Here is a 26,155-nt window from a genome sequence, read left to right as displayed (position 1 = left end):
CCTAACTTCTAGTCTCTTTCATCTGCTAAGCGTTTTCTTTCCCCACTCATTAGAAACAGGGTTCTAAACTGGATTTAGGAATTGACCCTTGCCACATTAATGTTTCCTCTGATTTGTTTAGACTTGACTTATTTATCTATTGACCATCACTAGTAATAAAACTGTTAGAATAAGGAGGTTTTAGCATTCACTGAAAACAACATGTCAGCGTTTTTGGCCGCTAGATGCATGACAGCAGTCGTTTTTTGTTTTTTTTTCTGGTTTTGGATGTTTTCCGGATAGGTAATTTGCTGCAGGTGCCTCAGTGCTCTGAAGGTCAGAATTATTTGATTTTCCATTGTGGATCACACCAGATACTGTGCCGTGCCAAAGTTTCCACTCTCCTTGAATTTTCTTTTCTTTTTTTTCTTATTTTGCAACCATACCTTTCAACATATTTAGCTGGAATTTAGTAACATACAGCAGAGAAGTTATTCTGATGCCCCTTAATAAAGTCCAGCACAACTTAGGACCTTCAGAAGTCAGAGAGGATGACAGCAGGTTTTGATTTATTTTTGGGTTTTTTTATTTTGCGTTGTCGTTGATTGCAATAACTAAATCCGACCACAATGTGACTTCTATGTGAACAGTTTGCTACAACAAAGCGACCGGCATGCACAGAAAAACAGTGTAGACGTCACACAGCAGTGCATTGTTTACAGAAGTAATAATGTTTATGGATTAGTTTTTAAAGTTTATTCAGCAATGGCGGCCGACGGTATGGAAGGAAGTTGGTGAAAAACCAAAATCAATGGTCTTTTGTGGTGCATCGACTGCAACTTCTGTAGAAAAGTCTGTTTCAATGTGTAGTCAGAACTAAGAGGGGTGGGATTGTGATGCGCTTCAATGACACAGATGTCTTTCAAAAGTTGGTAAATATAATTTTCAGCCGTTGTCCCAATTTTACCGCGTTTCGCTTCTTCTGGTGCAGAATTCTGACGCAAGTCTCACGTCAAGTCACATCTGGGGAAGAAAACAGATTTGAATCACATTTGCCTGCTGCATGATTGTAGCTTTAGCTAGGAAATATTCAATTGCGTGTTGGGATTTATTCTCTCTATAAATGCAGCTGTTCAATGAAGGGCTTGGTTTGTTAGAGAACATTAGTGAATCTTAAATAAGATGAAAAGTGACTCTTTTATCCTCTTCTTGTTTGTTACACATGAGTTGATTCAGCTCTGCAGAGGTAAATCACCTGTTAGATTAACTGGAATGCTTTAGTTTGTTATGTTGAGAACCAGTGATAAAATGTCAATCATTGATCCATCACCGCCCTCTTGTGGATTAAATCTGCGTTTCATCTTTTTGCCTTTTCCCTCTGTCTTATACCAATACATTAACCCAGAGCTATATTGTGAAATTCACCCCAGCAAGCCCAGTTTAACGGACGTGTAAGGAAACTGAAAATCAGATGTATTTACATCCATTTGTCCGTTCAGGTGCCGTTGTAATTTGTGTGAGCAAACCTTGTAATTGCTTATTTCTCCCTTTCTTTCTCCCTCCTTCCACTCCCTGCTTTCCCCTCCTGTCATTAGACAATCACCCTGGCTCTGCACCCATTCTCCAGCTTGCCGCCTCCTCCTTCCAAAACCCAGGTGCCCCCCCTCATGAAACCAAAAGTAAGTTCATTAGGAAGAGGAATCATAAACGCAATGCCGCAGCACACGCTACGCTATTGCCGCACTTTACCAGCTCCAACAAATGCTCCCTCAGGGCTTCAGGTACTCAGCTTGGCTTGCATAGAAAAACTCTGATGAGTCTTAACTTTTTTGTGTGTTTTAGTTTTTAATAACGTGAGAAAATTCTGATGACATCAGGGCACCAATGGACATCAAAGAATAAAGATCTGTTCGTTTAATTTAAGGATTCACCAATCAGACTTTTGAAACCAATGTCTGAATTTCATAAAGCTCTGACCTGCTGCTGCTTAGTATTAACAAGATTCAAATAATTTTTAGGCCAAAAATGTTTATTTTCTTAAAAAACTGACCCAGGTCGCAGGGTTGTCTCCTGCTGCATTGTTGAAAATATGCCAACGCAATGAAAACTTCCTGGATGTAAGACTGTTGTAAATGTTCTACACCAACACATTCATGTTTTATCTTTATGAAATCCTTTAAAAATATCACTGTGTCTGATTAAAATTTCATTTTTTTAAATAGCTGCACTCTTCTGTTGGCTTATTCTACCATGTAGTTATGACCACATAACAAGCGTTTAGTACTGAACAGTCCTCAGTTGTATAAAGCATCTGTAATTGCAAAGGAGATGCCACACTGTGTGTGTGTCTAAACTAAGACAGGTTTACTAATAGTTGTAAACAAAGACGAGATGAGTTTAGAGGTGCTGTTTGAGTGACGTTTCCCCTTTATAGACCAAGTAGACTCTATCTTCACTCTAAGATTTCCAAAATGCCGCCACCATTTCTAAATCCTGCGTTTTCCATAACTGAGATCTAAAGCTCAAAAGGAGAAAACGAATCACCTTTGCTGCACCTTTTTCGTCCTTCCTATTACCTGCTGCAGTGTCACACTATGTTGCAACTGACATTCCTGACTAATGCCTATGCTTTGATGCCATTTGCCCTTCCTCTGACTTCATTTTTAAAGTAAATCAGATATTATTAGATTTGAACACCTGGGAAAAATAACTTTATAAAAAAATCCAAAATTAGCTACTACTAATTTGCTGCCTGTAATTTAACACACGTGGAAAGAACACACTTAGTTACGTCTGAAGTGATTAATTATGATTAATCAATTATTGAAATAACCGTTGAGTAATTTAGTAATTGATAATTGGACAATACAAACTCAAAAAGAGACCATTTGCTGAGAAAACACATTGAGAGCAGCAATTAAGCCAAAACTGTCCAAAATGTATTTATAAAAAATTTTTTATTTAAGATAAATTCACATTTTTCTGTGAATCTGTTTTACCCAGAATTATTTATTTGCATCTTTTAATGTGTTTCTAAAATTGTATAAAAAAAAAAAAAAACAAGCCTTGAGGTTAAATGAAAAATCTTCAGTATGTGGTGTCATCAAAATAATTGATCACTAAAATAATGTTCAGTTGCAGCCCCACACTCACTGTAAGGGGTTAATGTATAAGAACAGATTTAGCATTACGTCTGCAGCCCTGTTCCTCTGTCACAATGTAGTTTTTGTCAGACCTCAGAACCTGTTTATCTGAGAAACCAACAGTGTTTTCTTGTTTTTTTCTGCATAAATCATACGTTTTTCAGGGGAAAACTTCAAAATGTTGATGGAGCAAACAGAAAACAGAAATCCATCTCTGTACTTTATTGTCCGCTTCCAATCGTTTATACAGCTGCCTCAACTCCAACCCTCCCGTCCAGTGTTGGTTTGTTTTCTGTCTTGTGCCTCGATTTGACTCCACATTTGTTTACTCCTCATTGCATCAAGGTTGAAATGAGTGTTGATGTTGTGACCTTTAGGGGGCAGCATCAATCTGTTTTAATGAAGTAAAATGTGAGTTTTCTTAAATATTCTTCTCAGTAATAAGCAATGTCTTACTGTCAGACTTTCTTATATCAGCTTTCAGATGATATGTCTACATAAATCATCTGTTGTTGTTGAATTACTTTTAGTCCACTTTTGTTCTGGTCAGTTTTCTGTAAAGTGTTCATCTAAAATACAGTCTTTTGTGAATCCCTTCAACTTTTTTTGAACAATGACACACTTTAAAGTATTTTTTTGGGGGGATGTAATATGATAGATTTATGCAAAGTAATGCCAAGGAATAGAAAAGGTTTTTAATGTAAGATTTGTATATTATGGTGAGTGTGTTTTCAACCCCCTTCAAATGAAATCCAGTTTTCGTACCACTTGAAAAGGCAAAAATAATTCAAGTCGAGTTTTTCAAATCTCTGTCGCTCAGGCTGGTGGAGCAGATTTAATAGTTTCAGGCTGCAGATGCAAAGACGTGAAAGTAAGCCGTCACTCATCATCGGCATCCTGAAGATGAAACGTTTGCCGTTTTCCTTGACGTGTAAACGGTGTGGGGAACCGTGTAGGCCTGCAGCTAATGACAGTGCAGACATTGGGGAAGGTTATGCAACAACGGTGCTGTAATACAGGACTTTGCATGAGCTGGCTTATATGCAATATGCATGTAAGGTACAGCACGTCTTCCTGAGGCTGTTTCTTGTAATCGCTGGGATTTATTTGAAATATAGCAACTGCTTCAGCGATCCAAGAGAAAAGTCCACCAAGCTCAGAGTACACTGTAATGTTTGTGCAATAAGAATATTTCTTTTTCCTTTCACAGGTTACCCTTCACTCCGAATAGAGAAGAATGACCTGAGGAGTGTGACGTTAATGGAGGCCAAGGCGAAAGTGAAGGACATCGCCATCTCAAGGGACAGAGTCACGCTGCGAGACGTCTTACAAGAAGGTATCCGTCTCATAATTACAAGAAGTTAGGACCGAGAGTTTAGCGCGTTAATTCTGATTCATTAATTACACAGACTTTAACGCGTTAAAAATTTTGATGCAATTAATTGCATGTTTGTTCCCCAATATGCAAAGGTTCCTAATCCTTCTCTGGTACACCTGTAAATCTGACGCACATCCGCAAACAACACCAATGGATTGGTGGTGTTTGCGCTTCTCTTGGCCTACTAAACATGATCTGATTGAAAAGACTGGAAAAGACTATAATTGTGTTCCAGTTGTGCTAAAAGGAGTTAGCCTATCAGTGAAGCTATTCAAGCCTTAAAAAGCATCTAAGTGCTAAACAGGAAGCTGCAGCACAGACGTCTCCAGTGATGATGTCAGCCAGTCCACATTTCTAAAACACTTTTCTTCTGAAACACCTGGAAGCTGAATGAGTGCAATAACACTCTGCGTCAATCTGAAAGTTGAATAACCTAAATAACACATTGAAAACAAAATCTATCTGTTGTTGAGCTCATATGTCTATTTATTCAATAATTATCAGCAGAAGTTGGTTTTGAACTGAAAATATTTCTTGTCTATAATGTTAGATTAAAATGCAATTAATTGTGATTAATTAATTACAGGCCCTGCAATTAACTCAATTTTAAACATTTAAATCAAGTCTAACTTGTACTTTAACCATAGAGGTTAAAGTGCAGGCGGAAATCAGATGGTGACATGTAACTAATGGTTTATAACAAGGTAGAGCATCCTCTGTACACATAGGGCTGGATTGGTTTGGGTAGATTCTTTTCAAAAAGTGAGACAAACCAAAAACAAAACTCTTAAGAGGTGGAATACTTAGAAATCCGTAGCACATAAACTAACATGGACGTGAGGGAGACTTGAGCTTTCTAACACAAACTAAACCAACACAACTCTGCACTATAAACACATTTTCAGATGTTAAAATGTTGAAATGAATGAATTTTATGTATGGATTATCACAGAATCCACTCAGGCTTATTATGTAGCTCACGGCCTTTTAATAACCCCTGCCAGAGTTGACATTAGTATGAAAGTTGTTGATGTTCTCTGCAGGGGACGAGCGTGCCTCATCAGGTCAGTGTTGGTGAATACTTGCCAGGAACAGCATGTAACACATTGAAGGGGGGCGGCATTGACGTTCAAGCTTCCAAACGTCTTTCTTCAGCTCAGCAGAAATGCAATCACAGCTGCTTTTGGCTTCAGTTTCATTACGTCGCTGCAGTCACTCTGTTTACAGCGTGTTCATGGGATGGTTATTATGGTGAACTTCCCTTTCTGGACATCAGCCCTACACTGGGCCGCAGTTACGACGCATGAATCACCAGGAACGTATACAAGTCAATCCATTGCAAGTCTGTGGGAGTTGTGTGTTTTTTTTCTTGTTTCTTTCGTCACTTCTGTTTTTAAATGTAATGTGGGAAGTAGGCAGTGTTCAGATCAGCTTTTGGCTTTCCTGTAAATGTACAACAACAAAAAAAGTTTTAAATATGAAATTCATTTCCAGTCATTTTCTTTTCAGCGGAATTATGTGGCGACTTTGACTTAACTCTGAAATATACTGATGTGTCCCCTGGCCCCCAAATAAGAAATCTTTTACACGCTTTATAATTCTGAAATTGACACTAAACAGAGAATATTGGCACCCAGTTTCTGAGTGTAATCTCGTGCGTCTGTGTGTGATGCGTAGCTGTGTGCACTTTTCTGTAATCAAGGCTGAAAGGCTCACAAAATGAAAAGACAAATCAAATCTGAGTTTTGCATTTTGATTTTGAACACTTTAAAATGCTCTAGAATGTAGACAAAGATGACATTTTGCAAAAACATTTTCTTTTATTAATTTCTTTTAGATTAAAAGTTACTTATGAGTTAGTTTGGTCTTATTTCAAGTGTATTTAAATATTTGCACTAGAAACAATACCAAAAATACTTGGTAAGATTTTGTGTTTTTGCGATGGTTTGCTGCATCAAAACTTTTTGAGCCAAACTCGTTAATAATTTTGGTTTTTAATTCACTGACACAGGGGACTTTTGGAACCCTTTTTAGGCACCATTTTTCCCTCAATCCAGCTAAATGTTTTGTAAAAAAAAAAAAAAAAAGCACTCAATTTGTAGCTGAAGAACAAAAAAGGACAACTTTAGAAAGAGAGAATATTTATTAAACTATTTGTGTCATTCTTTGTGGTTCTTTGCATGAAAATACCCAGAAAAAAAAATCCACCCTTCCCCCCAAAAAAGCTAAAGCTAGCATTTATTTTTCTATGTTTACATTGTGAAACATTTCTAAATTCCTCAGCATTTTTGGCCGAAGGCATTACCTCTTTTCAACCTCTGGGTTCTTTATCTTCTTTATCAACATTTTGTAGATGGCAAATGATTTACTTTTTTACATTTTGCTTTCATTTTACAAATAAACAGACTTTCCAATACTGGGAAGCATCATTACCATAAAAGAAATAATTGTTTAACACAACTTTTCACTTTTTTTCTTCATAAATATACTTCAGTCAATGCTTTTCGTTGTAAACACAGATTTCTCATCGTGTAGCAACATGCTAAATATCCCAGAACTGTTGCTTGCCAATGGCTTCACAGATTTCCACATGTAAATTAAGCTTCTCATCAATTTGCTCTGACATACATGTAATCTGGGTGCTTTGTTTTCCCTTAACTTCCTGTTACATTTTGGAATATAACAACCACAGACCCCTTATTAAAACCACATAAAACTCCTGAAAATTTGAGCTGCCACATGACAAAATGTGGGGGGAGAAGGTTTGAGAAGTCTTGAATAATTTAGCAATGCACCGTAGAAATCAATTACTGGCAGTCAAAACACGAGACTCCAAATACGTGACATGCAGGGCTGAAGGGTGAAGGAGCCTGCAGGTCCAGACAGGCTTGATGAAGACGGTGCGGAGGGGAGGGAGACACTTAAACTCTAACCCTCTTCTCCAGCTCCGTCTCGTTTCCCTGTTGAGACTGAGGCTCAGTTTGCCCCCAGGCTGCCATTTGTTTTCCAAGTTTATGTAGATGGTTTATGTTCTAAAATGGAATCCGAAATGTCCCCAGGCGGCGATGTAACATTAAGATAATGAAAGCTAATCCCCACACCCCCCCGCCTTTCCACTGTTGTTTCTTCTCGCCACGGCGTGCGCATTTCTGCACCGTCCCAAGCGATGAAAGATCCAGTTTTTTCAGTTTTCAGCTTAACTCGAGCCAAAGCCCCTTAATCCCTCTGTAGAGACAAAGCGTCTTGGGCAGGGACGCGTCCACACTCTGTCCACAGATCAGTCGGTTAGCGAGGTGACCTTTCAGTCGATGAATGCGACGCCTCTGGCCTCCTCGCTCCCATTGAAACCCCCGTGGTTTGTCTCTGTCAGGCACTTTTGGCCGCATCTTCCACGGAGTGCTGCTGGATGAAAAGGACCCCACCAAGGAGAAGCAGGTCTTTGTGAAGACGGTGAAAGGTATGTGCTGACTAATGCCGTTTTCTACAAACAAAGTGGGCAAAAAATGAGTGAAACACATGCTGTTGGGAGATTTTGAATAACATTTTCTGCCATGAAAACTTAGAGCAAGGACATCTGTATGAGCATCTCTCAATATACACACATCATCTAGAGACACCATCTTCACTATAAAGCATAGTAGTGGTAGCATCATGATGTGGGGTAAAGATGGTTTCACTGGAGTTACATCCTGGTTGTAAACCTGGCAATCACAGTATAACCAGAATAAAACACAAATTGCTGATTAAATTCATTTTTTTTGGGTGAGAGAAAAGGAAAAACTCTGATCACGGTTGATTAAATGTTTGATTAAAAATCCCACATTTTGCACATTTTTAATTTAACCTCTGAAGCTTATTTTATGCAATGTTAGAAATACAATAGAAAGCACACATAAATAATTCCGTTTTTTTGTTTGAAAATAAATATTTTACTTCTTAAAATGCAATAAGAACATTCCTTTAGTGAACACTTGATTGTAGCAAAGGTTGCATCTGCAGCTCAAAAACTTGAAACATCAACATGTAAAACGTTTAGCTTTTTCTGCTCGACTCATCAATGCAGCTTTGGGCTGATGTGTTTAGGCTTTCAGTTAACCAATTAATAATTAATAAGGAGGGCTAAATCTAAAGCTGCTATTTAAGGAGGTGTGGGTAAAAAAAAAGGTTTTTCATCTTAATTTTTTTGTATAGTTTTGGCTTAATTACTCTGCTCTGAATATGTTGTCCTTTAAGCAACATATTCAACATACATAATTGCTAACTGGAGCTCCCAGTTAACAATTAATCTGTTACTAAATCAGCTGACAATTATTTCAGTAATCGATTCACCACCATTAATCCAATTAATCGTTTCAGCCGTAATCTTGACAAGTAATTGCTGCTTTTAACATCATGTTTTCTTTATGAGCGAATCCTGGGGATCCGCTGCACACCCGACGCGGCGTCGGACATTATTAGCTGCTGCCAACCTAAAGGGTTCAGCAGAAAACCAGTTCTGGTTCCAGTCCAATAAATGAACAGTCAGGCTGGACATTAATGAACTCTGAAGTCATTTCCACGCTGAAGGTTTGCATGACTGAAAGAGGGCTGGTGCTCCAGGCAGCTTCTTTGTCAGCGGCATGTGTCAGCTTTCTCTGCCAGCTTCCTCTTGACCTCTCCGTTCTCTGGTGTTTACTCAGAGTGGGGTGGATACCACTCTGTGAACAATATCCCCACTACCAGTTATGGCTTTGTTAAAAAAATCCTTGCTTCCGTCTCATGTACCCGTTGGGAAGGGAACAATAAGTACCAGGCGAAGCCAAAGCTGCAGACACTGATTAAAACCTGGCACAGGTCAGCTTCCCAATGAAGTTTCCCACTACAAGAGAGGAGTTCTGCAACAGAAAGGATACGTTTATAAAAATAAAGGTTTTTAACTGCTGTAATTCTCTTTACACATGACTTGATTTTTTCTTTTTTGTCTGATTTTTTTCTTAGATCATGCCTCAGAGGTGCAGGTGACCATGATGCTCACAGAAAGTTGTAAACTTAGAGGACTTCATCATAGGTAGGTAGGAGCAGCCAGAAGGCGTTTTAATGTTTTTGCTGAAGTAAAAAAATTAAAAATTATAATGTCACCATATATGTGCAAAAATATGAAGTGAATCCAATTTCACTTTGTGCTTGTAAAAAAAAAAAAAAAACAACTTTGTTTTTGATATTGTCGTTTTTTACAGTTGTGAGGAAAAGGCAAGAACATACGACGTTTGCATCCTTTTTTTTTTTTTGCTTACCTGCACCAGAAATCATTTACGCATCTATATGTATTATAGTGGCACTTACAGGTTCTCAGTATTTTCTTCTGTGTAGTCCGGCAGCCAAGCTATGACATTTCATTGCCAAATGTTGTGTCTTTGTTCAATAACAATAAAGTAAGTAGAACGGTTATTCAAAAGGAGAAAACATTGAAGACAGCTGCTATTCTGCCAGTAAATCCTCCCCTGAAGATCAGATAATGACTGCAAAGTTTTTAGAAATGGTAAAAAAAAAAAAATTTTAAAAGCCAAGAGCTCTTTCTTTGGCTCTGCAGACATCAACCATGTTAGATCGGAGCCACGAGACTTAAACATTCCCTCTATAGGTCTTAAATTTCATTCACAACAGTCTTTAAGAAGTCTTAAATCTGAATTGGTGAAACCTACAGAAAACCCAGTGTTAAACTGTATGTATTCTTATCAGTAAAACATTTTCTAGCAACACGATTTCAGTTCACTTCCTGTGGTCATCTGTTTGTTTTAAAGCTGGTGGAGGAACACCGCTGTTCATACATTCCACACCCTTCTGATGGTGTCAGAAGGGTGTGGAGTGACCCTTGACCCTTTCCTCATACTTTGCCACAATATTTGAGAATAAATGATAAAAAGAAAAATCTAACGGCAAGAAAAGCATAACACAAAACTCATAAAATGAGGAGTTGGACATTTTATTCCTGCTGGTCGTTTTCTCGTTTCCTTCTCCACTGACTCTGCTTTACAGCAGCGTCAATCCTTTACAAGCTTACGTGTTTCTCACTAAGATGCTTTCATGTTCCTTCTGTTCTTCCTCTTTGTTGCATTAGCGGTCAGCACATTCATAAGTTCCCCAACACATCCACCCCCTTTAATGGTTTAGTTGACCTCAGTTGGCAGTGTTTTTTTTTTTTATCTATCGCTCCCCCACACTCGCAGTAAATCTGCTGAGTTATTCACTGTCTCCATTGTTCTGCCTTTCTTTAGAAACTTGCTCCCAATATGCCACGTGTGTACAGAGGACGGAGAGAAGCCCATGGTGCTGCTGCCCTTCATGGCCTGGGGCAACCTCAAGCTCTTCCTGCGCCAGTGCAAGCTAGCCGAGGCTAACAACCCTCAGGTGAGACGTTTGTTCACAGTAGCTTTAAGCCCCTCGAAATAAGGACGATGATATGTTCAGGTAAGTACAAGTCATGTATGACACCACACCAAGGTTATTATTCTTAGCCAAACTGAACAAAATACATAGGGATGTCGCAATACGACCTTTTCACCTCACACTATGATACGGAAATCTCAGATTTGGATGATGGCCGATACAGATATTGGCTCGACACGATACCAGCTTGATTTGTCCATACTTTTGTTACTTATTTTGTTGTCTAGAATGCTAGAAAAGGCGTTACCAAGTGATATTACGCTAACAGAGAACAATAGTCAACAACAACAATAGCCGATATAAACAGATACTCATTTTTTGGCTGATATCAGGCCAATTTCCGATATCAGTATCGGACTGAAACACCCCTAAAAATAACAAACTGAAATTGAGGAAACATTTCTAACTGCAATGAATAAAAATGGCTATTAATGGAGAAAAACTATGACTGGAACTATATCGTGCATTTGTAAAACTAAAACATACTGAAACATCTATTTATCAGCCTTCTGATCTGTCACAACCACTTGACATCAGCTATTGGCAAATTACGGCACTCCATGCTCCTGACACTTACGCTGCTCCACAAAATGGCAACAGCAAAAGTCAAAATAAAACGCCAGTCAGTGGTTGTTCAACAATAATTGAATACATTTCTTATAATGTATATCTTCTGTTGAGTATTCATTAACCAATCTTTGTATTCTCCACCAAAAAACTTAAAGCCAGTAAAAACAGTGTGCCTTCAGTCAGAGGCTTCTTCAAATTTGCTGTCTGTATTAATCCAGTTATTGAAATTTTTCAATAACTCTGAAGAATATTAGTTACAACATGTAATTTAAGCATTTTTTGTAGAATTGAATTGGATTGAAAGTATGAAAAATCTAAATCTGCTCCTGTAGATGTAATAAAAACTAAACTGAAACTAAACAATATTTAAGCAATAAAAACTAGCAAACTAACTCTAAAAACTAAATAAAACCAACTGCATTAGTCAAAAAAAAAAGTCAGAACTAAATTATAATGAAAAATCCAGAACTATAATAATCTAATAATCCTACAGCACACTGAGACATCTGATATGATAAAAGCTCCTCAATTAGACGTTTCAGGCTCCATCAAACTGTCAAGACTGAAAAGCATTTTTGTGTTTCAGCAGCAATCACCACAAAAGCAGCAGCGACAGGAACTACCGTTCACACTGGTATAACAAACACTGTTTATATAGCCATAAAGCCGGTCCTCGGGGGCAGAGATTTTCACTGCGTTCGTACAGACAGTCAGGCTTTTGTGTAGCCAAACCTGCAACTCTTTAATCCAGTTGGCAAATGTCCAGCTCAGATCCAAGCGCTCAATCAGCTCCATAATACAGATTTAGCAAACATTTCGCAATCACAAGATGAAGCTTGCCATCTGTTTGCATTAATCAAAAGCCCTTTGTGAAGGTTCAAGCAACACATCAGCCACCTCTCATTTCGCTGTGTGCTTTTGGCACCAAAAGGAGACAGATACAGTTTTCTGTAGTTTTTTTCCCCCTGCTATTTAAAACTATAAACTTTTACTAGTTTGGCGGGTGACCCTGTTTTCGCCCTATGCCATTTATCGTTGAAACTAAATGTTACGTGTAACATATAACATTTTTATTTTCACTATCAGACAAAAAGTCACAATAAACCTTCCTGTTTAAGACCAGATTAAATAACCACACTAACTAATATTTGCTCAGTGACAGAATTATGATTTCGTTGAGATTTTTGCTGTAACGAAACGCAGAAGAAACCCTGTTTGATAATAGTAAGGACTTGCAAGTTTCTAATTTAACTTGTTACATTTTAAAGCACAGTTTAAAGCAAACTGGTAACTTTTAAACGATTTAACTAAAGCAGCTATTTAAACTAAGTGTTGGTTGGTTGTTTTTCACCCTTAGTAGCTGATATTTCACTCGTCTTCGTGCGCTGTTTGAGTTTTCTTTTTTTTCTGTGGTGAGGTATGATTTGGTTTCATCTCGCACTCCCTTGTGACTTCTGATAGGACACCAAGGAAAATGCACTCTGTGTGTGTATATGTATTTCTGAGCCAAGGATTCATTTAATTGCACTAGATGAAAATAGAAGAGTGTGCACTTGGACATGAGGTGTTGTCATTACTGAGTTTCTTTGAAGGCTTCGTCATCTTCTCAGCTGTGGTGGACAGTCATGCATGTTAAAGGAGCACACAACCTAACACACCCATGCACTTCACAAGTAGCATAGTGCAAAAAAAAAAAAAAAAACAGAACAAAAAAATTTCTGCAACTTCAGAAACAGAAGTAAAAACAGCAAGATTTGACGAACAATCCAATTGAGTTGTGAAGTCAGTGGTGTTGAAATGTTTTGCAATATTCCTCAAAATCACCAAGTAAATTTTTCTTTTCTGACTGAAAACGTTAGATAATATTATGGTAATTCTTTTCATGTGTTCAACAAAAAAAAAAATTAAACGTGCCCTATCAGAATGAGACAGAGTAGAAAAGAACATTATTGTATGCCTGTAAAAGGATGTCAGGTGTTTGCCTAAATAAAAGAACGGTGTGCCATTTTCTAACCTTTTTTGTCCATTTATAAAATGTTTGAAAACACTTTCTTTAGCTTAATGAATGTGTGTTCCAAATGTGTTTTTCAGTAAAACGTTGCTGGTTTGTAGCTCTGCAATTTCATGAAACCAAAAAAAGCAAAAAGTCTTAAGTATCAAAAAAGGTCCATTAACTTTGCAACAGAATAATGAGTCGATCACATGTTTTATTTTTACTCTTATTCCATGCAGGGTCTCTTCTCGTTCTGTCTTTCTTAATTTGACTGTAGGAATTTAGGAAAGCGTGCCATGTCACGTTTGTTGGCCTTTAAGAAAAATAGGTTGTGCTAGTTTGTTGTTTTTTTTCAAACCCTATTATTTACCTTTCAGGGAGATATTCATCTGAGATATTACAGCGACCCAAAGTTAGATTTTAAAGCAGAATATGCAAGAACTTGTTCATTTCTGAAGCTTAATGAGTTCTGAAAGAGCTGTCTGCAGAAATGAGACTGGGACACTACATGTGTCCAAGTCTCATAGACCTCCCTACTAAGGTTGCAGATTATTAAGGGACATGCTCATTTAAGGGAATCTGAATTAAAAAACACATACACAATTGCAATAATTATGTGCTGAGGCATGCTTTTGAAACATTTTGAGCTATTAACTGAAGCAGTCAGCATGCCCGTGGCGCTCATCTTTGACCCATTACAAAAGAAACGCAGGAAGTTCAATACATGTCATATGTTCCACCACATTAAAGTCCCATCAGCTGTGCTCCGTTCTCCCTCTTCTGTTCCTTCATCTCCCTCTCAACTGCTCGTTTTCACTCTGCATTTCTCCCATTTCCCGTCAGGCCATCTCTCAGCAGGACCTGGTTTACATGGCCATCCAGATCACGTGTGGAATGAGCTACCTTGCTCGCAGGGAGGTCATCCACAAAGACCTCGCTGCTCGGAACTGCGTGTAAGTGGCAACAATTGTCCTCGCTCATTCCCATTATGCTCCAGGTTTTTTTTTCTTTGTTTTTTTTTGGTCGGGGAATGCCTAAGCCCTCCCTTTCTACCCCCTGACAGCATTGACGACAACATGCAAGTGAAGATCACGGACAACGCCCTCGCTCGGGATCTATTTCCGATGGATTACCACTGCCTGGGGGATAACGAGAACCGTCCCGTCCGCTGGATGGCCCTGGAAAGCCTGCTCAACAACGACTTCTCCAGCGCCAGTGACGTGGTAAGAAATCCACTGGCAGGTACGGCGTTTCCTGTCTCGAGGGTTTTAGTTTATTTTCAAGAAACGCAAGGTTGAAAGGGCCCATCCAGGAAACGGGATCAATTGTGTTCTGGGCATTCTTTTGATAGTTGCTCATGGCTTTAAAAAGGGGTAGGGAGGCGCAGAAAGAGCCCACCATGTATTTCTGCTGCTCCCCTCCTTCCTGTTTAAAGATGGCAAGTAGCAACACTTAGCAGATCCACAGAGACTTTCACTCCAGCCAGATGCTCACCTCCATCCTTCAACATTCCTCTTATGGTCATGCTGCTCCATGGCACTTACAGTTTATAGAGGCCCGGCATTACCTAGCAGCTGAGCTTCTGAGGAAGTCCTTACAAGTCCCTGTGCATCACCGTTACACACATCCAGTACATACTCTGTACCTTTACACCACTGGGTTTCACACACCACATTGGAAGATGGATGTGATGAGAGAGTTACTGCCATAGTGTTAAGAACTTGCTGGAAATGTTTGCAGTGGCCGTAAGCAGTGATGTAAGAGCAGGCTTTATAGAGTACATCATCACCGCGCTCTCAAGGAGCATTCCAGACCATCTTGTACAACTTGACTTTTTTGGTGTAGATTTTATGTTTATATTTTATATTTTTAGTTACAATTTATATCTAATTCCAACTCTTCTTAAAGAACAAACAGGTCGTGGTTCTACAATTTGCTTCATCCACAGATCTACTGCTAGCTAGCTTTTTTTGCGTTTATCATGGTTCCATCCATAATGGCCTTAAAAAGTCTTACATTTGAGTTGGTGAAACCTACATAAACCCTGATGTTGCTAAGGACTGTTTAGAGTTCAGTAGTTGTGGTCTAATATATGTCATGAAGTAGGGGGGCACCGACTGCAGTTTTCTGGCCGATTACCAATCTTTAAAAAGCCTAATCTGCCGATTCCGACTTTGGCCGATGCCAATTATTTTTCTCTGAAATTTTGCTCAATATAGTAAGAAAGTTGCTGAGTTGGCAACAGTGGGGTCACGATTGTTAACTGTAAAAGTGCAGACATGACCCGGTGGGCCGGTCTGCCAGTTAAACCTTTCTCACTGGAGAGCAGAAGAGGACAGTGGTTGATTTTTAGATCTTTGCCGAGGTAAAGAAGATCAGCTTCACATGTGAAAATCAGCCAATTACAGAATTTCGGGAGGGTGATCGGTGCACCCCTACCATGAAGTGTTATAAACTTGCAGTTTAAACACGTTGTAGTTGGACAGAGTCTCACACCAACATCATTTCCTAAAAAGCTAAAAGTCACAAAGTGATGGAAGCATAGACAAGAGAGGAAAGAAGACGATAAGCATACATGGCAGCTGGTATCACCATTCAGCCCTAACAATAAGAATAACTCTCAGTTATATTCAGTAGAAATTGGTATCCTGTGGCGAACCGCTCCTAACTGCAAAAGTATGAAAAGGGCAATATTTTAAGTTGGTTGAGAACAAAGTCTCATTGTTAACAACGGCTAGTTTAGGAAAAGGACGTGTTCATTAGTAAGTGTACAGCAACATTTTTCGACACATTGAAAGAAAATGATTCAGTTTTTGTGCCGCCCCTGTAGCCCATACCACTCTGGGTGTGAGCCATAAAGGCCATGTTAACAAAAAAAGAAAAAAACAACTGAAAAGAGCATTTTCTCACTTCCAGGAGCTACAATCTGATTAGTTTTATTGAGCTAACTGAATCAGCCTAATTAAAGCAAACCAGTTAGATCTGGGCTTCTGGTCCTGAAAAGAATCATTAACTATGTTCAAAAATAACCAGCAATGACTAGTGAAGAGAATTTAGTTTTGTTTTGATGGACATTTTTTACTTTTAGTCTCTGAAAAGCTCAGCATGAAAAGCAACAGTAGCCCGATCACTCCGTGTCCCTTCTCACAACAGCCGCCCTGCAGTTTAAACTTTCTATCCCTCAACAAAAACTCGCTGTGGCGATTTATATTCCAAGGACATTTTTGACATAATTTCCTCGTATTGTTCATGCCCTCTTATTTAAAAACACAAGAGGGCACCGCCGGTTTTCCGCGTCCGTTAAACAAACGGCGATGATGTTTATCCTGTAAAGTGAAAACATATGGAGGCCGACAGCTTGTGTTGACTGGAGCTTAGCGGTTATGTAATCATGTTCTGTGTGTCTGCAGTGGGCCTTCGGAGTGACGCTGTGGGAGCTCATGACGTTGGGCCAGACCCCCTACGTCGACATCGACCCTTTCGAGATGTCGGCCTACCTAAAGGACGGCTACAGAATAGCACAGCCCATCAACTGTCCAGATGAACTGTGAGTTGATAAATTGAAGGGTCGATTCGTTAACTGTGAGGATTTATAGGGAACTCTGCACCTCAAACTACATCTGTGTTATTAGAAAATCAACAAATCAACAAAATAATGAATTCATGGGAGGAGAATGAGGGCTTTGGGACAATCCAGAACTAAATCTGTAGATAAATTTTCCAAGTGTGTGGATAATCTGATTGGTTTGGAGAACTTTTCCAAACACTGTCAAGTCAATTTCTAGAAAGCTAACGGAACTGAATGTTGAATCAAAAGCTAGTTCAACAAAAAATATATTTGCTTAATGGACTTGATTTCACTTTGCTTTGTCCTCCTGACAGATTTGTTTGTTTTTTTTAACTCAAACTTTAACTGAGCAGGATTTACGTCATGTGAAAGGTGAAAGTAGCTCTGAATCCATTTTAAATCTGGGGAGTGTACTTGGTTGTTTGAAAGTCTATTTTGAGAGTTCGCCTAGAAAATCTTTTATGTATCATACCTTAACCAAGATGCAAAGTATGTTTAAAGTACCCTCTCCAGCATGACACAAATAAATAAAATGAAGCTCTTAATATTGTTAAATATTTAGAAATAGAAAATCTGAGACAGGAAACTAAAAACTAAAAGCACCTCCATTTAATCACAATCAAACTCCAAAAGGCAGAACTAACCTGTTTCTGATGCAGCTGTAAAATGCAGTAGCAGCTTTAAAAGTACTGTTTATGTAACAATCTATTATTTAGGACTTTTTCTGGTATAAAACTGATTCATCCATATATTCACAATATTCAGTTAAATTCAAAAATTCTTTATTTATCCCAAAGGGAAATTAAACGTCTGAACTCAAATTATCTTCAAACAGTTGTTATGGATGGTGATGCTGTGGGCAGGAAGTATCTCTCTAGCAGTCAGTGTTGCAACTAATCTGTAGAAGCCTCTGACTAAAGACAGTGGCTTTACGACAGCTTCATGATTTCATGACATGCTAACAACTCAATATAATATTCCACAGTGTCCCAGATGACATCATCAGTTGTTAGCTATCTCTGCTAATACAACTCACTCGCTTGTGCTGCTACTTTTAACTCTGGTCATCTTGTTTGCTCAAAATGACCATCTGAATGAATGGATATCATGAAAATAATCAATTAACCCCCCAACCACACACACACCTTTTTAGATTTCCACTCTTTATTCTTCCTTTATTTAATATTTGACATATATAGCACTTTTTAACAACTGAAGTTAACATAGTTAAAATTTTAGAACATTTTATTGTGTCATAAAATGGCACTATGTGCCTGGAAAACACATAAATACTGCCCCTTTTAGCCCTCCGTCTCTGTCCAGTTGAGCATATGTGTGATGTTCTGGACAAACGGCTCTGATTCATGCAGGTTCCAGTTTAAATCTCAAAGGATTGACATCATGGTGCCAGATTCCCCGGGAAACGTTCAGAGGCCTGCTGCATGCCGTATCTCAACAGGCCCGGGCCGTCTCAGGCGCATTATTACGCAGATCGTCATGATACACCGGCTCCTTGGCGATGACCTGTCTTATTGTCACGTCAGCAACGTCAATAAGCCAAACATGTCTTAGGCAATAAATAGTTCCACGAACTGTTGCCAAATGTACCATACTTTGTGAAACATGCCACCCAGTCACAAAAACAAGTTTCAGTCCAAGAGCGACATGAAGCTACCGTTGGGTTCCTTCAGGATGAGGAATCTCCATAAACTCATAACCATCAGTTAGCTGACACCTGCAGCGAAGCGTGTGTGTGTTCAGCTGCAGCCGGGCTTGTTCTTACAAGCTTTCGACAAAAGAAGCGTGCTGCTGATCAAACGGTGTTTATGTCACAGCGGGGCCGAATTAAACCGAGACGCTCAGCCGCTGCCAGCGCAGGGCGATGCGAAACTTATCAACATCCTGCAACTGTTGAGCACAGGGTGCAGCCGGTGCCCACCGCTGCATTGTTATTTATGGGCTGTTTCCTCAATACTGAGACCGCGGCGAGGTCACCGGCTTCACACTGATGGATGAGAACGAGAGTTTTTCTCAGCTGAAAATCTGGTGCCCAGTCGCTAGCCACTCAGGAAAGACAAGGTTGATGATTGGCTAGAACAAGGAAGCGCTCAAACTCAGTGTCTTGATGAGCGTTCACACCCCTGCAGCCTTTTCACAGTTGTCACGTCACAACAGCAAGTCTCAATGGATGTGATTTGGATTTTACTGGATAGACAAACACAAAATCGTGCACAATTGTGAGCTGGAAGGAAAATATATATGTTTGGAAAGATTTTTTTTTTTTTTTGACTTCTATTACACTGCTTCCTCAGATTTACTCGATGTCAAGTTATGGCCCGTGTTCATTACATGAGTGGCAAAATTTGAGTTACTTAGGTTTTTTAAAGAATAAAAATGTTATTAAAATCTATGCTTTTTTTTCCATATGTAGATTCTGAAATTATTGCAAAATTCCTTACAAATGTTTCTAGAGTAGCGCCACAAAATCTGTCATTTTGACTGCAAAAAATTTCAGAAGCAATTGTGAAATCCTGGAGCAGGGGTACGTTTCAAAAACTATTAATAAATTATCTTAAAGATTAATTATTATTTTTTAATTGCTGCTAATCTAGCAAAGCAGTTAAGAAGCACAGGGTAACACAAGGGCAAACTGCAAACATGTGGCAGCGGGTCCAAGCAGTGGCGTCCTTAAGAGGTGGACAGGGAGGGGCTATGGCCCCTCTTCAAAATATGCTGACCACCACTTTGGCCCCAATAGACAATCGTGTCCATGTCACAGTCTTCAATGAAGACATAAAGGTAAATTAAAGAAACTAAATTCACCTCACATCATCCTGACTTCTCAATCTGCAACAAAACTGGGTGGTGTCAGCATCATGCTGCCGCGACTTGTTTTATTTTTTGCTTTTTTTTCTTCTTCTGAAAGTTACAGGGAAGCTGACGGCAAGATGGATGGAGCTAAATACAGAGAAACACTGAGGGGAAAAACTGCTAGAAGCTGCAAAAACTTGAAACCGAGGCAGAGGTTTATCGTCCAGCGGATACATTTTAAACACACAGTCAAAGAATGGTCCAGATTTAAATCCACATGAGAATCTGCAGAGCAAAACTGGGCAACAATATCAGTCTCTAAATGCGCCTGGCAGAAAGACGAACAGCCCGACAGTCTTGGACCTGCAGCTTTTTTAGGCAAAAATATTAGTGTTGTCACAGTGACAGTTCAGAATAAACTTGATTTGTGATTTTAATTGTTTTTATTTAATGGAAACACTGCAATTGTAAAAAAAAAAAAAAAAATCCGACAAAAGTGTTGCGCATGTTTACAATGCAAATGCAGCTTTTGTCGAAGGATAACTCCCACACTTTGGTTTGATCCAGCAAAAAACTGTCCAGTGTCACGACTTCCACTTGTTGTAACTTTATTTCCAAGATTATTAGCGCTCATAATCAACATTTCTTAGACGCCATCTCTTCCAAAAACAATGGCAACCTCTACTCACAGGAAGCGTTGTCCTTAGCGATGTTGTGTGTATGTGTTTGCCTGAACTGTGTGCTTTTTTTTTTTCCTTTTTCCCTCCTCTCTCTCGTTTGGCAGGTTTGCCGTCATGGCTTGTTGCTGGGCTCTGGATCCAGAGGAGCGGCCAAAGTTTCAGCAGCTCGTTCAGTGCCTCACAGAGTTTCACGCCGCGCTGGGTGCCTACGTGTAAAAACGGGCATGTTCGTGTAAACGAAAGCTGGAAGGAGGAAAAAAAAACAAACTCTAAAGGCTTTTGGACTCGTGTAAAATGTGCCTTATCAGAGATTCTTTTACTTTGTACAGTTTTTTTTTAATTTGTTTAATTACCTTTTTACGGCATAGAGGAGTAAAAAAATAAATAAAATAAGATTCTTGGTTTTCTGTTGCGGTTGCTTTCAAAGCATCTCCTTCTTCCCCCCCAGAGGACTGGAACAATGGAAGCATGTCCTCCTCCTGTGTGACTCATCAACATTTTCTGGCAACGGGGCAGTGATGAATTGTAACTGAGCAAAAGGATGAAAGTGGTGAATTTGTTCTGAATAGTAGACTTTAACCGCCCGGCCGGTACAGCTGGTGTCGACCCAGACGTTTGGATTTGCTCCGGCTCGGTACGAGAGGCGACCTGGAAACGGCACACACACTTACTTGTGTGTGTGTTGTGATATTTGTGAGAGCTCTTCAAATGGTACAGCGCTTCCTCTGGATGAGCTTCCTGCCTCGCAACCGTGCCAACGCTCTAATTTTTACGGCTGCTCTGTGGACGGAACCGCAGCAAAGCTACACACAGAATCCTCCTCGGCTTGAATTGGATCCCCCTCTCCTTTCTTTATTTGTACTTTTGATTTATGGTTTTTGGGGGTTTTTTTGTTGTTTTTTTGTATAAGCTTGATTGTTCTGTGTCAGAACCAGCCCCAGCCAGAATTTTCTGAGTGATTTGTCGAAACGTTTGTGCTATCAATCACTGTGAAAAAACACACGACTGCCAACCAGCGTGCTCTCGTTGTATTCTTCCACCCTTTAGCATCTTCGTGATGTGTTTTTATGGTCACTGCATGTCGAGATAAGGTTGTAAACTGCTTCCCAAATTCATATCCACAAATAAAATGGGATCTTTTAAAAACAGTGTGATTGTTCAGTTTGTTCCTCTTTTTATTTATTTTCTTTTTCAAACACACCCGTCATACTCCTTCAAAGGCCTAGTTGCACCGACTGAACAAATGAAAGTTGTTTTTACATGTTTGGCCAAGCTTGTGAAGCTGCTGGTGTACGTCAGTGTGCTGTACTGGTGCAGAGTTGTCGACTGCATTTGTAATTCGGGGCATTTATGTCTGTTTAAAGAAGAAAGTTTTAAATAAATTCAGCTGTTTTTCTGTATCGGATCAGTTTTGGCCGATACTAAACCTCCCACCCCAAAATTAGGGACCGGTGTGTCCCAAATTTTGTCGCTAATGGAGTTCAGCCACGTTTGCGTGAGTATGTAAAAACAGAAAAATTAATTTTCTGCCAGTTGGCATTTAAATCTGAAACCAGATGTTCATGCACACTCTGAAGAATCGCACTGTTTACTGAGGTTGTCCTTGTTTTACGTCAACATTGCAGACGTTATTTTGATCTGCTAAATGGCAGAATAGTGGGATTTATTAGAAGTTTTTATTCATTTCCTTACTATTTGGGAACCGTACCATTTCGCTTACTGTTGCTCGGTTGAGAGTAAACGAGGCGGTCAAAGCTAGCTTCTCTCTCTGAAGTTAAGTTGGGCCAAACTTCTCTGGTTTTTGTTGTTAGAATCCCCAGAATTTCTATTGGCTAAACATCACAACTAATGAGAGAGCGAACATATCAGATTTATTTATTAATGCCTTCAGAATCAGAACTCGCCTTTTAAACTTTATGACTTTGGTCAAATGCTTTGTATTTCTTTCCTCAAGTTTCTCCCAACAGCTGACTGGAGTTCTGGTCCATTCTCCCTGACGGAACCGGTGGAACTCGGCCAGGTTGGTAGGCCGCCTTGCTCACACACACACACCCACACACACACACGTTCAGATCTGCCCATAAAATCTCTCTCAAACAGATCAGGAGTTTGCGATGGCCACACCAAAACACTGACTGTGTCCGTAAGCCACTTAGTAACGACTGCATGCTCCGGGTCACTGTCCATTTGAAGAATCATTTGTGCTTCCTGTCTGTCTGTAGATGCTGCTTCAACATTTCCACATAAAAGTTCCTTCTTTGTGATGTCACCTATTTCATGAAGTGCAGCAGTTCCTCCTGCAGCAACACGGCCCCGCAACATGACGCTGCCACCCCCGTATTTTGAGCTTGCGTGCTTCTTCCGTTTCCCCCCAAATGTAATCACGGTCATGTTGGCTAAATAATTAGAAATTGTCTTGAACCAACAGAACTTGTCTTCAAAAGTTGAGCTCTTTATCCATGTGTGTACGCTCAGTCTATAAGCTGGCTTTTTTTTTTGTTACTGGTTTATTGGGTCTCGAATAACCAATAACAGATGAACGTAGCGCCTTCGAAAGTCTAGAAAAGGACGAGCCTTGACTTGTGGAGGTCAGCGGTTCAGTTCTCTTGCTGATATTTCTTTAGATTTCCCCATGATTTCACAAAAGGAAGCAGTGTGTCTAAGGTGTTCCTCCGATAAACGTAAGTTTTGTGTTAACCTATCAGGAAAAAAAAAAAAAAAAAGATCTATCAGAAGCTTCCAAAGTTTTGACATCATCATATGGGCTTTCCCAGATTGTCTAAAGGCAGAGTAATCTGACTGGATGCAAACTTATGAATATGAAGAAAGTAAAAATTAAAAACGGTGATGGTAATCTCTCATTTTTGTGGCATTTATCTAACAGAAATCATTTAGACTGATGCCGGGGATGATATTGTCTGATTTAATCTGGTTTTAATGGCAGATAGTCTGTTGTTTTGACACATCTGCCTTACTAAAATGTTCTCTTGTTTTTCCAGTCTTAAAGAGTAATAGAGAAAATTTTGCCATAATTTCACATCATATGGAAAACAGGAAACCGTTGATTTCAAATAAAACCTGCTAGACTCTGAATAATCTGAAGAAGAAAAGTATAAACTAATAAAATTGTATTTTTCCAGTAATCATGGGAATCGGTAGTTTTTGCTCCACTGATTTTGCAAAAAAAACATTTGTTTATTAACAGAGGATTATTTCTCTGCACTCTTCCACATGAAAGGACAAACCTTTCAGCTGTTTTGTGTCCAATTAGAACAAAATAACTTTGAAACTGCTCAGTTTGTGGAAGAGAATCTACCGCGGTCATCAAATTGAAAAGCAGCCCCGACCTCCAGCTGAGTGTTGCTGTTGTCATATTCGAGTTTCAGTTTTGTCAGCTTTGGTCGCCTTTTTTCTTTTTTTCTTACGGTTTCCCCAACAGCACCAGTCAAGATAAGCCAAGAAAAAAAAAAAAGAAAGAAAAAAAAACCCACAACCTGCGTTGGGTAACTGGAAGTTGTCTGCACCAGACGGCTGTGTCATCACACCGCTGGAGACTTTGCACAGCTTTGGTTTCGAAAAATGTTTAAAGATTTGAGGTTTTTCTCACTAAGTCTCTCTTTTCTCACTAAATCTCTCTTCTGACTAAAGTCCATCCAGGGATGTGTTTTCATGTTTATTGATGGAGAACTGTCTGAACATTCTGCATTTCCGGACTCAATTCGCCTTAAAGAAATAAACGCTGTTGGATCCAAATCCATGTTAAGCTTTACTTACTGTATTCACCAACATGGATATAACGTCTTTATCGTATCAGATGCCGATGAGTCACAGACTAACGCATCAAATTTAATCCTACAAGACAATTATCTTCTTTATAATGGAAAGTGTCTGCTTAAACAATAGATAAGAATACAGTCAATAGTTATGATCACAACATTTCCAGCTTGAAATTTCTGTTTTCTTTTTTTCTTGATTATGTACTGTATACATTTGGGCAAAATTTAAACGTCAGAATTATTTAATATTTTTTGAAGGGCAATTTTGTTTACGGAGATTACATAATCCATTTAATTAGTGGTTTTGGTTGTGTGTGGTTTTTATTTCCCTTTTTTTGTTTTTGTTCATTTGTTTTTTTGGGATATTTAACATGTCGTCCATTTCCAGTGTTAAGTGTTCTGTACAAAATTATGCTTCATTTGTCTTTTAAGAGAGCAAACTTGCATTATTATGCCGTAATCAATGTATTACTTTAAAACGGTCTCCAAACAACAATATTATCGTTTATCACAATAATTTCGAGAACGATTTGTCGTCCAGCTGAATTTATCGTGACCGGTCTAGTGTCAGCATTTTTTTCACAAACTCCAGAGAGAGAGTCACTGAATTAATTCGGCCACCCCTGACCAGAGCTGAGAAGCAGAACCGGTCGCAGTTGAGTTTAGTACATGTGACCACTTAATGCTGCACATTTGAAGAATGACCGTTTGCAGTTCTTTATAATCCATAAAATGTTTAGAAAATCTGCTGTGCAAAATAAATTGGAACAGTTTTGACTTTTCTATTTTTGAAAAAAAAAAAATACTGTTCTCCTGGGGAGCTTTGTTCAGTAAAATTAGATTTATACTGTAATAGTTCATGACTTGAAAATTATACTGACCATCATTTGTATTGACCATTTTAGAAAATCTGAGAAAATATCACTTGCATAATAATTTGGGACAAGGTGTAAAGTGCTTTACAGCTACATTACTTTTACCAAGTAGAAACCAAAATTCTATCGAAAGGATTTGGTTAGTGATGAAGTGATGATGATGTGTATGATGAGAAATGTTATTGTTAATCCTCTTATTCCTTATTCTGTGATTGTTTTGATTCAGGTAAATAAGTGTTAAAATCTGAAATATTTATTATATTTGTGTTTTTTATAAATGGGGTGCACAGCTGCTAGCAAGATATTCCAGGGGTTCATCTGTCCAAAAACACGCCTGCTGGTTTACCTGCTCTCTCTATATTCCCCTTCAGTTTCTGTGTGTGTGGGTGTGTGTGTGCGTGTGTGTGTGTGTGTGCGTTTGTGTGCGTCTCTCAGCGTTGTCCCATGATGAACCGGAGTCCTGTCCTGGTTGGACCTCGTCCAATAACCGCGACCCTGCAACGATTACTGGGTATCGACGTATAGATGAATATATTTATATACATAATAATTTGATGGTTCCAGAAGGTAGGGTAAGTTACAACGAACAATGAAGATGTTGAGCAATGAGAGGCTTAAAAACACAACTACCATGTAGGTAACCTTTTACAAAGACATTAAGATGTGTGCTTTTTACTTACAAAGAACAGTTTTTTTAGAGGAAAACCTGAAACCAGACCAAACATGACTGATTTCTTTTGTGTTCAGGACTCCTTACCTGCACTCCTGCAAGATGTTTTGGAAGAGCTGATTGAAAGGATGAAATCAGAAAATCTCAGTGTTTTGAAACACAGATTTGTTGATGGAAGGGACAGACAGACAGACAGACTGACAGAGGCATTTTCATTGGCCAAAGGTAAAAATCTGTTAACTATTGGTTAGAGGAAGCCTTGAGGAAAGGTTGCATTTACCTTAAC

At 39.0% G+C, this 26,155-nt stretch overlaps 1 protein-coding gene across 2 annotated transcripts in view; it reads left to right on the top strand.

The window, feature by feature from the left end:
* The window catches only part of ryk (receptor like tyrosine kinase), a 44,605-nt gene extending 22,908 nt beyond the window's left edge, over positions 1-21,697 (top strand). Inside the window, exons 8-16 of one of the 2 annotated variants that reach the window (XM_032572303.1) lie at positions 1,575-1,658; positions 4,333-4,458; positions 7,871-7,957; positions 9,478-9,547; positions 10,755-10,887; positions 14,333-14,442; positions 14,553-14,712; positions 16,900-17,036; positions 20,653-21,697. In XM_032572303.1, the coding sequence (XP_032428194.1) occupies positions 1,575-1,658; positions 4,333-4,458; positions 7,871-7,957; positions 9,478-9,547; positions 10,755-10,887; positions 14,333-14,442; positions 14,553-14,712; positions 16,900-17,036; positions 20,653-20,764 (1,019 nt within the window). In that variant the 3' untranslated portion in view covers positions 20,765-21,697. The remainder of the gene's footprint in view (positions 1-1,574; positions 1,659-4,332; positions 4,459-7,870; positions 7,958-9,477; positions 9,548-10,754; positions 10,888-14,332; positions 14,443-14,552; positions 14,713-16,899; positions 17,037-20,652) is intronic. The other variant, XM_032572304.1, reaches the window with a different exon arrangement.
* Positions 21,698-26,155: the final 4,458 nt, after the last annotated feature.

This window comes from Xiphophorus hellerii, chromosome 9, assembly GCF_003331165.1.
Source record: "Xiphophorus hellerii strain 12219 chromosome 9, Xiphophorus_hellerii-4.1, whole genome shotgun sequence".
In the NCBI taxonomy this organism is placed as follows: Eukaryota; Metazoa; Chordata; class Actinopteri; order Cyprinodontiformes; family Poeciliidae; genus Xiphophorus; species Xiphophorus hellerii.
Note: the sequence above shows the minus strand (reverse complement) of the source record. Positions and strands in the feature narration are given on the sequence as shown.